Source organism: Crinia signifera, chromosome 5 (genome assembly GCF_055691185.1).
Source record: "Crinia signifera chromosome 5, ASM5569118v1, whole genome shotgun sequence".
Classification (NCBI taxonomy): domain Eukaryota; kingdom Metazoa; phylum Chordata; class Amphibia; order Anura; family Myobatrachidae; genus Crinia; species Crinia signifera.
The window spans coordinates 79839026-79851444 of NC_139221.1; the positions used below are offsets into that span (position 1 = coordinate 79839026).

Genomic DNA, 12419 nt, shown 5'->3' on the forward strand with positions numbered 1-12419 from the left:
AATTGTGTATTATCACAGCGCCTGGCTATGCTACCTTTTCAGCGCAGGCTAAGCTACGTTAGCGTAGCCCAACAGCTGCCTAGCGTAGTCAGCGTAGTGACTCCGCGGCAGCCCTGCGTAGTCAGCGCAGTGTCCCCATCAGGCAGCTAGTCAGCGTACTGTCCCCAGGAGAGCAGCGGCTCTGTCCCCAGGAGAGCTGCGGCTCTGTCCCCAGCATCCCTGGCAAGCCTAGTGAGTGCCTCTCACACAGTGTCGGTAACCGCCAGATCCCCTGCGCTGGCAGACACCAGCGGAGAGGGGATCATGCGGGCGCCGGCGGAGAGGCGCTCCATCTGTCTGAGACGTCTCAGTAATTATTGCGGCAGGGTACGGCAGGGTTAGGGGTTCGGTAGCACGTGCGTCTCCTGCGCAAAGGGGGGGTGGGGTTTGGCAGCAAGTGCGTCTCATGCACAATAAAGGAGTCATTTGCCAGTGCTCCATGTTACATACTGGCAAATGCCTCCATTTAAAACCCCCACTATCCACGTCAGCCTGAAGCGTGGCGAGCGTAGCAAGCCCCGCAAAGGGGACGCGTTGATGCGTTACGTGTCCTCCCGACCTTTTCATACCCCCACTATCCACATCAGCGGGGAGTTGATTTTAGAAAAGTGTGGCAAGCGCAGCGAGCCACCGAGTCCGAAGCGCGGCAAGCGTGCAAGGTGACGCATATTACTTTACATGTATTTCGCGTCCCCTCGCGGGGCTCACTGCGCTCGCCAAGCTTTGCACTTGCCACACTTTATAAAATCAACTCCAACATGGATAGTGGGGGTATGAAAAGGTCAGGAGGATGCTTGACGCTGCACTCACCGCACTTTGGGCTGGCGTGGATAGTGGGGGTGTTTCAGGAACACATTCACACCTGTCATGTCAGGCAGGTTAAAATGGTCAATGGTTCCCACACAATAAATTGAAAAGGATCTAGGAGTCCAAATAGACAGCAATCTAGGATGTAGTGCCCATTGTAATGTAGCTACAAAAAAGGCCAACAAAATTCTGGCATGTATTAAGAGGGGAATGGAAACTAGGGACTCAAGGGTAATTATGCCACTATATAAAGCATTGGTGAGACCTCACCTAGAGTACGGAGTACAGTTCTGGGCCCCACACTATAAAAAGGACATCATAGAATTAGAAAAAGTCCAAAGGCGAGCAACAAAGCTTTTTAGGGGAATGGAGAATTTAAGCTACGGGGAGAGATTAAGCAATTTGGGACTATTTACATTAGAAAAGAGACGTTTAAGGGGGGACATGCTTAACATGTACAAGTATATCAAGGGCCAATATAAGGAACTGTCACACACCCTATTTTCTACTAGAAAGGAATCTAGGACGCGAGGGCATGAGTATAGATTAGAAGAAAAAAGATTTAATTCAGCTAGTAGAAAGAATTTCTTTACGGTCAGAACAGTCAAACTCTGGAACTCTCTTCCCAGAGAGGTGGTAACGGCTGGCTCATTAAATGCGTTCAAGGCAAAGTTGGACAAACATTTACTGGAGAAAAACATCCATGGGTACAAATAAGAAATATAATTTGTCTGAAAAATACCAGAACCTACCAAATCAGCAATGGATATCTATACCAGGTTGAACTAGATAGACGCAAGTCTTTTTTCAGCCTTACCTACTATGTAACTATGTAACTATGTAATATAATATGCGGTCACTGACTACGCTAACTGCATAACACTGACTGACTACGCTAACTACGTAAGCTCCGGCTCGACGGGCGGGAACACTAAACTACGCTGGCCGCGGGAACACTACGCCTATTTTGACAGGGACGCTACGTAACGGGCGCCGCAATAACACACAAGTACCAAAAAAGAAACAAAGTAATTTGACATATTAATAAGAGTAGGGGTGTAGGCAGGCGTATACGGAAAGAGGTTAGTGTGTGCGCTTATTGGATCATAGTAAAATCGGGGTCTTAATATCGCATAATGGAGCTGTTTTAATGCTATTTTTGCTTCAGGATGGCGAATTAAACGGCCGTCATTCCATAGGAGGCAGCCGTCATTCCGTGTCACGTGACATGTTTACGAGAGTAGGGGTGTAGGCGAGCATATTTGGAAAAGGATGAGCGCGTGCGCTATGGGGATCACCGTAACATCGGGTCTTAATATCGCATAATGGAGCTGCTTTAATGCTATTTTGGCTTCAGGATGGCGAATTAAAAGGCCGTCATTCCATAGGAGTCAGCCGTCATTCCGCGTCATTCTGCATGTAACATATGTGTAATGGACTTAGCAAGATGTGTACCAAAAATATAGTTGATATGTTGAATAATTTCAGAAATATTCATATAAATGACATTGTCTCCCAATATACTGAATTGGCATTCCTTATCAGCAGACCAGACTGTCATTCCACTGTCATTGTTAAGGATGGCGAATTAAAAGGCCGTCATTCCATAGGAGGCAGCCGTCATTCCGCGTCAGGTGACATGTTTACGAGAGTAGGGGTGTAGGCGGGCATACTTGGAAAAGGATGAGCGCGTGCGCTATGGGGATCACCGTAACATCGGGGTCTTAATATCGCATAATGGAGCTGCTTTAATGCTATTTTGGCTTCAGGATGGCGAATTAAAAGGCCGTCATTCCATAGGAGTCAGCCGTCATTCTGCATGTAACATATGTGTAATGGACTTAGCAAGATGTGTACCAAAAATATAGTTGATATGTTGAATAATTTCAGAAATATTCATATAAATGACATTGTCTCCCATTATACTGATTTGGCATTCCTTATCAGCAGACCAGACTGTCATTCCACTGTCATTCCACTGTCATTCCTTTTAGTATCATTTTGAGGGGCTGGGAAATTTGTAATATTTGTAATTGTTCACAAAAAAGAAACATTTGCATTAAACATAACTTATTTCTTTTTGCAAACATTTGCTATTATGTACTGGGCTCAATATTTATTAAAGAGGCACAGATAACATGCAAAACACATTATACATAAATGATATAATACACGACATAATGGGAACTGCAGCATCACAGCGACAGCTATAGTGTGACGTGATACCCGTGTGCAGGAGGTCGCAGTGTACTCGGTAATAATAAAGCTGTAGATAACATGACAAGAGCTCTCTCCTCGGAGTGACACAGGGGGCAGCAGCGCGCATAGGACATGTAGCGAGCACTGCTTGGAAGGGAGGTATAGCTGAGCGTCCGTGTATCTCTGGCAGGGGGCGGGCCGGGAGAGTGACGCTGGAAGCCGATTGGCTAATCAGTACAGCAACGTGTCCCTGTCATGGCAGCCTCCTGCTCATCTTTTCCTAGTTAGGAATAACCATGATTATTGTAGGGAGGTGAGGTCCAGGTGCTATGTAGAACGGGGACTGATGTATTGCAGGGGGCCCGCCGTGGGTCTCGCCTTCTGCATCCTCTATTTGGCGTTTCACTTCACAAACAAGGTATAATCAGAGGTGCAAGCTATGTTTGCTTCCAGTAAATGTTCTCTGTTATGGTGCACTTTTTATGTATCCAACAACTTCGCACGATCTAGTTTAGATAGATAAGACGTGGGACTTATCAGATGTAATCATGGTGGTTATTGCATTACATGCTATCTGCATTAAAAGTGAGCACAGGAGCATGTAGATGGGCATACATTGCAGTTAATCCATACTTGCTTACCTGACCCTCTCCTTCAGTGTCAGGAGAGGGTCCCTCTCCTCCTGGTAATGTATGATTGCCGTCACCTGTGGTGACACACCTTTACCTAGCTCCCCACAGGTGATGGCAATCCTACATTACCAGGGAAGTCCAGGAATAGAGCATTTTCTCCCTCATGGAGAGGGTCAGGTAGGCAAGTATGAGTTATCACACAGGCTGGGATAATCTACTGATGTCTATAAACCTGTCACTGACCAGCATTTAACTATTTTTCATTTAAGCATTTCAGTTTCTAATTTTAGTTCTTACAGGTAGAGCTCCGTAGGTACTTCCTCATCTTTGCAGGCACCAATTACACCATGGAACTTAAGTATTGTACGGCACCACCACCACCCTGGGTCCACGCCACCATCTATTACCCGAAGCGTGGCAAGTGAACAATGGTGCTGTAGCGGCTAACGTAACTGGCGTAGTGGTGGCCGCAAAGATGAGGAAGCAACTCTCCATTTATTACAGATAGCAAGTACTGGAGTTCCATATCCCTTTTAGTAGCACGGTGATCCATCTGTATATGATGGTGGTATTTGACATTATCTACTCATTGAGGGTAGCCGCAGCCAGCGATTCTTTGTTCCCTGATGAATATATGTGATGTTCAGCTGCACATTTCCATTGCGCTTTCACCAATTAAGGAATCCTTGAAGCCTGAAAAGATGATCACTGCTAAATGGCTGAAGCAGTAGTGTCAAACTGTGATGAGCTAAAGCCTGACATATCATCTGGGCATGAGGATCGTATGTGCATATCGCTCAGTGTGTATTTGCGTGCTGCTGTGTCACATACGACAAGGTTTCACATCAGACCAAGTGACATCGATAGCTACACAATGTTTGTTAATGTAGCATCGTTCAATGGCCCTTAATCTGATTGATCTGGTCGGGCATGTTTTGTGCGTGTTTTGCGCGTGTGCTGGGAGCGTGCAAACTCAGCGCAAAACCTGTTCGCTGAGTGCATGCTTCCTGCCTTTCGAGCAGGGGGTGGAGAGGGGTGTGGAGTGCTGGCCTGGGCTTTTAGTATATATGACCGCCCAACGTTTCATCTGCGTTCCCATGAAAACGATAGGCTTACACATGCTAATGCGGTCGTGACGCAGGTGTGGGAGGCAGACAGCTTACATAACCGGACATCAGCTGCCCACCCAATTCCCTGCATTCCCTTACATATGCGTTTGCTTTGTTAGGGTGGTGCGTGCATTTGGGGAACCTCCCCCATCTTTCGATGGTCATCGACCATTGAAAGATGGGGGAGGTTCCCACTGGCACGCAAATGGATGTTCATGCAAAACATCCATCCGCAAGCCTTGCAACCAAATTCGGCATGCGAATGGGTGGCGCCAGGTAACCATTCACAAGCGTGCTTAGAATGACTCGCAAAAGTGCGAATTTGCGCCAGAGCGAGTCAGCCTGAATAAGGGCCAATGTGTACCCAGGTTCTGATATGTCAAACCGACATATCAGCTGGATACACATTGCTCTAGTGTGTACTCAGCTTAAGCTTCACTGTTTAGGAAATACAGATTTCATAACCCCTTTAACAAGTGCTGAAGTACTTATGTCTCCTTCTTAAATGGAGTCCATAGTGCTTTGAGCTATTGTTTACCAAAGTATATTGCAAAACCACAACTATTTTTTTTCTCTGAAATGATTCAATGATTTACAATCTATTTGTTTGTTATTTATATTTTTTGTAGTGGTGTCCACACTGTGCAATTCTCGGATGTGGTTTAAACTTTAAGTTCAAAATGCATCCCTTGTAGTTCAAATCGCGCTGTGTTTCTTTTGGCTTGTGATGCGATGCGTGCTCTTGCGTAGTGCATATCACAAGCCAAAAAAGTGTGTGCAAGCAGTACTTTTTGCACTAGATCGCATCACACCTTGTTCAAATTGCACGCTGTTGTAGCCAGATGTGTAACTAGTACATTATGGGCCCCATAGCAAAATATTGAAAGGAACCCCCCCCCCCCCACCACCACCATTGCCAATGCAATGCCTTTGGGGGGGGGGGGGGATTTAATTCAGCACAATATGAATAGCGCCAGGAGGGAGCTCCCATGGCTAGTCAAATCAGCGTGCTGTTATGTCAGAGAATGCCGGTACTCAAGGAGGTACTGGCATTCTCCGACTAATGTGACCTGCCGCAATGCTGTTTACACCGCACTAGGGCACAAAGCAGCATTGGTGAGATAGTTTTGTCCTATTTCTGCTCACATATCTCCTGGCATGCAAGCAGAAATCCTTAAGTTAAAATCTTAACATCCCCTTGATTTGAATAGCCACAGGGAGCTCTCTGATGGTGCTGAGAGAGAGAGAGAGAGAGAGAGAGAGACATGGACTGAAAGAGGTTCTCAGGGAGAGACAAGAGGGTGCCAGGGAGAGAAAGGGAAGAGAGGGAGTGTGAGAGGGTGCCAGGGAGTGAAAGAAGTAGAGGCAGGTAGTGAGAGAGGGTGCAATGGAGAGAAAGGGGTAGAGACAGTGACAGATGGTACCAGGGAGAGAAAGGGGGAGAGATAGAGAGTCAGGGAGTGAGATAGGGTGCCAAGGAGAAAGAGGGGGAGGAGAGGTTGTCAGGGAGAGACAGAGAGTGTCAGGAGGGGGGTAGAAGATTAGAGGGGGAGGGTGTACAGGGGCGTTAAGGATGAGGGGGGTAGAGGATGAGGGGGGAAGGGGAGTAAAGGATGAGGGAGGGTAAAGGACATGGGGGGTAGAGGATGAGAGTGTGAGGAGAAGAGTAGAGGATGGCAGGAGGGGTAGAGGTCGGATAAGAGGGGGTTGATAGAGTACAGGGAGTGGGTGGTAGGGGACAAGGAGGCTCTGTCCACAGTCACAATAGCAGCCAGACATGTACCTCTAGCAGCACAGGGCTATCTCCAGGTACCGGGTCTTCAGCTCCTGATCCCCGGCACCAGCAGCACAAAACTGCTTGTCCCCAGCATCACAGGGCTTCCATCTCTGGCGCTGGGTCTTCAGCTCTGTTTCCCGGCAGCTCAAACCTCCCTCTTCCCGGCATCGCAGCCCCTGAGGGATCCCTTTCACTGGCGCCATATCTTTAGCTCCTGATCCCCGGCGCAAGCGGAATAAAACTGCTTCCCCCTGCATTGCAGGGCTGGCTGAGGGCTCCTTCTCCTGCCGGGGCTCCAGCTCCGGATCCCTGGCAGCACTTATCTCCCTGTCCCCGGCGCATCACGTGACTCACATCTTCTGCACCCCATCTTATGATCTCGATCCCCGGCGCTGGTAAGAGGCACTGCAAGCACTGACTGGGGCACAAGACAGTGTCCCCGTGGGCCCCAGTGTGCCCCAAATATTTAAAAAAATATATAACAAAAATAAAAACAACATATAAAGGGTGCAGGGGATTGCCTGCTGGGATCTCGGGCCCCCCCAGTGGCCGGGCCCCATTGCAGTTGCACCGTCGGCAGTTACGCCACTGGTTGTAGCATATTTCATGCAATTTGAACTAGACACGATCTACTTCAAAACTCATCTAGAAAAATAGTACCATTTGTGGGCACCTTAATTGTTGTATTGTATATGTGACTACATTATACTTAATAGAGGAATTGGAATTTATCTGGTGTCCACTTATGTAAATTTCAGTTTGTAGTTACTTAAGGTGCCCACAGACGTTGCTATTTGTGCTAGATGCAAAAAGTACTGCCTGCACATACTTTGTTGGCTTGCGATATGACCTACGTGGAGCGCACATTGTATCACAAGCCAAGATAAACACTGTGCAAATTGAACTATAAGCGATGCTTATTGAACTAAAAAGTTCTAAACGCATCTGAGAATTGCACTATGTGTGGGCACCATTACATTATACATTTAGGGCTGGCACTGAGGGATCCTCAGGACGCGACCACTTTTCTCATCTGGGTGCCCATTTATCATTCAATATTTGCGGCTAATGGGCGGTTTTGGCGGTTAACCGCAAATATTAAGTACCACCCGAATGTATGTCGGAGGGACCGCAGCAAGATTCTCCCTTCCCTGTTTCGACCCCTCCTGTACCACTGCCAGGAGCATCCCCCCATAGGTTTCTATGGGGGATGCAAAGCTGCCCGATGTTGATACATCGGGCAGCAGCTCTTCCCATCCCTGGGCTACCGTCATTCTGATGTGGCGGTAGTCTATGGGCTACAGAAAGCACTGCTGCCGGGCACATAATTGAAATTTCAGCTCCCCTCTGTGTAGCCCTTGCTTTTAGTACTGGATTGCATCGTATCTAGTACAAAAAGCACGGTGCTGTAACGCATTGTGTGCTTTTTGTACTAGATGCTATGCAATCTATTATTAACAGCACAGAGTTCATCACACCGTGTATGGGTACCTTTAGATCAGAAGATTTAGCAAAAGTTCCGTCAGAGCGAGCATCCGATCGATCGGAAATCGTCCAATCGGCAAAAAGAACGTTCTAGTGTGTGGGCACCTAACAGCTACAAAACTCATAGCTTTGAAACACATTGAGTACAACTTTTTATCCTAGAAATATAATAATACTTGTTATTAGCTTCTCACTTCACACTACAGGTGCCTATGAATAGAACTACATAGCACTGCATGCAACAAGATCATATGTGAGCTTGTGTGGTCTGTCCAGCTCCAGCAGACATTAGTTTAATGACGCACTTCGTGAAGCATTTTCATTTTTGTTAGTCTCCCCAGCAAGGATTAATGTTTTGCTGGTGAAACGTTAAATACTACGACTGGTCGGAAGAGCCTCCCTCGTGCCCAATAGCCAAGCGCTAGAGAACTTTACATGAGAATGCAGTCTTAATTTATATATCTTCTATACTGTATGGAAGTTACAGCTATTGAGCAGCTTGGAAGTGAGGCTGTGTCAGAGTCTAGAGGACAGTAGGTGGCTGTCCTAATGAAGAAATGCGGTAAAACCCTGTTTTCTCGGTTTCTACCACATTGCTGAATGTACTACTGTCCCATTGGCACTGCTTCATTGTGAAAGTTACAGTAATGCCGGCTGCACTGTAGTCCATAGTAGCCTAAGGGTTTCTCTCTGCAGCACTGTGCGAGGCATCTGCCGGTGTCACTTTGGGCATGTGCTGTGGGACTCCGGGTCACAGACCCAGAACTGTATGGGAGTCCATCACAATGGGCAGCTTTTATATGGGAGCTGCGATTTAGCATCGTCGCGATGGGGGGTGGGATGTGCTGCCAGTGAGAGCTGCAAGGGGTGGGGCTATATACTTATTCTATGCTAGAATTATAAAGTAAGATATTCTATAATTGTTTTTCATTCTTGAGACATTTTTTCTTTTGGAATTCCTTCAGATATAGATGTGTTCTCGTACACTATTAGTCTTGCCAAACAGCCCTTCTTGGTTAGCCAGGTCACGAGAAACTAAGCTTACACTCAGTTACACTAGAAAGATCTGTTTTAAGATTTCTCTTGAACTCCCTGTCAGTCCTGGACAAAGATTTCTTAAGAGTACATGTTGAACCCCGTAGGTCTGGGCTGAGCTGCCAGCACATGCCACTGACATGTAGGTGTGTGGCACTGTTGCTCCACCCCCCACAACACGTTGCTCACCCTGTTGACTTCACCCCCCTAAATTTACCCAATTGCCCAAATACTCGAGCATTCCTGAATGCAATCGAACACCCAAGTGCCCAAACTTCCACGTGCACCCAAATTTACCCAAGCGCACGCGGCCAAATGCTTCAGAGCTCCTGAACTCCCAAATACCTGTGTGAATGTGCACAAGCGCCTGAACTCTACCGTGCATGCAAACGCCCGATAGTGCGAACGCACCCGAATCCCTGAGCACCGAAACTCGTCCAAGCTTGTTAACGCACCGGAATACCCGAGTGCACGAACAAGCCAAACCAATGATCGCTCAAACTCGCCCATAAACCAGAGAGTGTGAACTTGCCTAAACACACAAATCCCTGAGTGCCCAAGCACGTAAACGCACCTGAGCGCCCCAACTCTCAAATAACCAACCGCACCCGTTTACCCGAGTCCCATAGATCGCAGTGCCTGAATATCCAAACACACCTAAACAACTGAGTGCCCCAACTCCCAAATGCGCAAAGACCCGAATACCCGAGTCCAACAGATCTTTAGCTGCATCTTCTGATCTCTAAAGATCCGCTGGAGTGCACATTGGATCAATTTGGGAACAATTTGCCATAAAAATAAAATTGGCTGAAAAATCACTGTAGTGCTTGGGCACCTTTTAGTCGCACAAATTAAACCGCCAGACGCATCAAAATCACTTAAGGGGATAAATTTCATAAGATAAGAGTCCTATTTCAGATGGGATGTTGCAACCAATCCGATTCTATTATCTTCTAGAATGTGCTAAATAAATAAGTAGATTCTGATTGGTTTCCCATAGCAACCTTCCTTCTGAAATCGAACTACCATTTTAGTAAATTTCCCCCAATGAATGAATGAATCATTTGATATGCAGCAATTGTGTGTGAATGAGTCTGAATATACAAAGTGCTACGATGCTGCAGCCTTTTTCACACCATGTTTCATTGCACTGTGACTGTGTACCTACAGTATTTACAGATAATTCGGTACTTATGTAATATCTGGACTCCCGTTTTTCTTATGAGACCGCGTCCCCTCGCGGGGCTCGCTGCGCTCACCACGCTTCGGGCACGGTGGCTCGCTGCGCTCGCCACACTATATAAAATCAACTCCATGCGTAGTTGGATAGTAGGGGTATGAAAAAATGGGGTGCATTTAACATGGGAGTCCAGATAATACATAAGTACCGATAATTCCTATGTGATTAAAGTGGCTGCCTGGTGTCTCCGGTATATAACCAGTTGTGTTTAGCGGTGTCTGTGGTGCGAATAAGATGCAAATTTATTTACAGTAAAAAGAGCTCTGCCACACCGCTCGGGGTGAATCACAACACATGGTGTATGAGGATACATCTGTAGTAACTGCGTCATTCAGTGTGTGTTTGTGTAAGCAATGCTGTACTCTGAGCTGGTACTATGCGGTGTCAGCTCAGCTTTTCTGCAGCTCCATTATATTATATGAGCAGTATTTTTGCGAATTCTCTATCATGCCTTTAACTTAAATTTATTAATAATGTTTCTGACATTGGCAAGTTCAGATTTCTAGGGCCGTATTCAGTTGTCATATCGCACACAATATCTTGTCTAAAGCAACCAGAGATTCAGGACGATATGAAATTGATGTTTGTTTTAGCGCTGATCGTGCTCATTGAGTTTGGGTTTAGCTGTGACTGCTGGCTGCACAAACATTTGAATATGACCCCTAGAGTGTATAGCGTTGCCCTTTTTTGTAACAGTCGCGTACCTGTATTTGTAGGAAAAATGTATTGTGCAGTTTAGCGCTTATGTATGTTATGTTTTGTTGGAGTGTTGTTTTTTCTTTTTTTGGGGGGGGGGGGGGGGGTTCTTAAATGTAATCAATCGATTGAACTAGAAATGCATCTTTTGCATACAACTGTATATTGCATAAACTGGAGATCACACTTTGATTCTCTTATGCTGCCTGTGGCTCCGGACAAAGTATCTGAAACTATGTGGAGCTCAGGTACTGTGTTGGGAATGGGCTTTATTATGTTTTCAGGAACATGTATTTTGATGTAACATCCATATTTAATTTGGATTAATTGTGTCTGCATAAGGGCTCATGCATACAATGTTTTTTTAAATGCATCTTTCTTATGGGTATACTCTATTGGCAGAGGTTAAAAAACAAGACTGATTGAAAACACCCCCCCCCCCCTCAATCTGATGTGAATTGATCTGAAATTGATTTTGTGATGTTGTGTGTGTAGCTAATCGCATCGAAACAGATCTCAGTTTGCAGCCCCAGAAGGGGGTGAGCTCATATGTGTGAAAGATGACCTGCTTGAGTGAGCAAACAATAATTATTTGTGTTGCTTCTGAATATTTGGTCGGGTTTAACCATTTTAAATGCGTTTCTGAGACCGGCGTTGGACTGAGGCTGTGGGAGGGGGATCGAAAGTTTTCTCTCTTACTATTATGCCTTCATATACCATATATAAATGAGTTGACATAATTTGAAGATGGTGTAATCTAACGCGGCGAGACGTGGTGTAGTACATAGGCATTGATTATAAAGGGGACTTTGATATAAAGTGCTAATTAGCATTCTGCGAGCGATGTCTATGAAATAATATGTTTGTGTGTGTAACTCGGGTGGGTCTGGCACTACCCGCTTATTTGGCTGTATGCTGAATATAACTTGCCCGTGTGCTCATCTCAAGGGTCATAATTCCCAGGTTATATAAACTGTCAACAGAATAGAAGTCACTCCGTTCGCCTATGGCAGGTTCATGTCCTGAAGATGGGCTGCGTCCCGAAACGCACACACATATACATATATACACTTACCCCCCACAAGGAAGGATTCCAGACCGGCACTCATCAATGAAGAAAAATAATTTTTTTATTCCATGCAGAAATTGCAGTAACAGCAGCTGTCATATCTATTTATTTATCTATCCATCCATCCATCGTGTCCGGCACAGCCACTTAGCAGAAATAGATGCCGGGTGCCAGGGTGGAGACAGATACACAGCAACAATAGCGCGGCTGTTAAGTATTTTCATCAGGCAACTGATGAAAATACTTAACATGTATTGAAACGTTGCTATAATAAACAAGATTTTGCAACTAAATCGTTTGGAGTGCCGTGCTATAGTGTGTGTGTGTATAT

The 12419-nt window shown here is 45.9% G+C and overlaps 1 protein-coding gene across 1 annotated transcript in view; it reads left to right on the plus strand.

Annotated features, from left to right (window-relative positions):
- The first annotated feature begins 2997 nt into the window (after window positions 1–2997).
- SLC35D4 (solute carrier family 35 member D4) overlaps window positions 2998–12419 on the plus strand; it is a 121886-nt gene continuing 112464 nt past the window's right edge. The window contains 1 exon segment of the mRNA XM_083187522.1: window positions 2998–3463. Coding sequence (XP_083043648.1) covers window positions 3392–3463 — 72 coding nt within the window. The 5' untranslated portion in view covers window positions 2998–3391.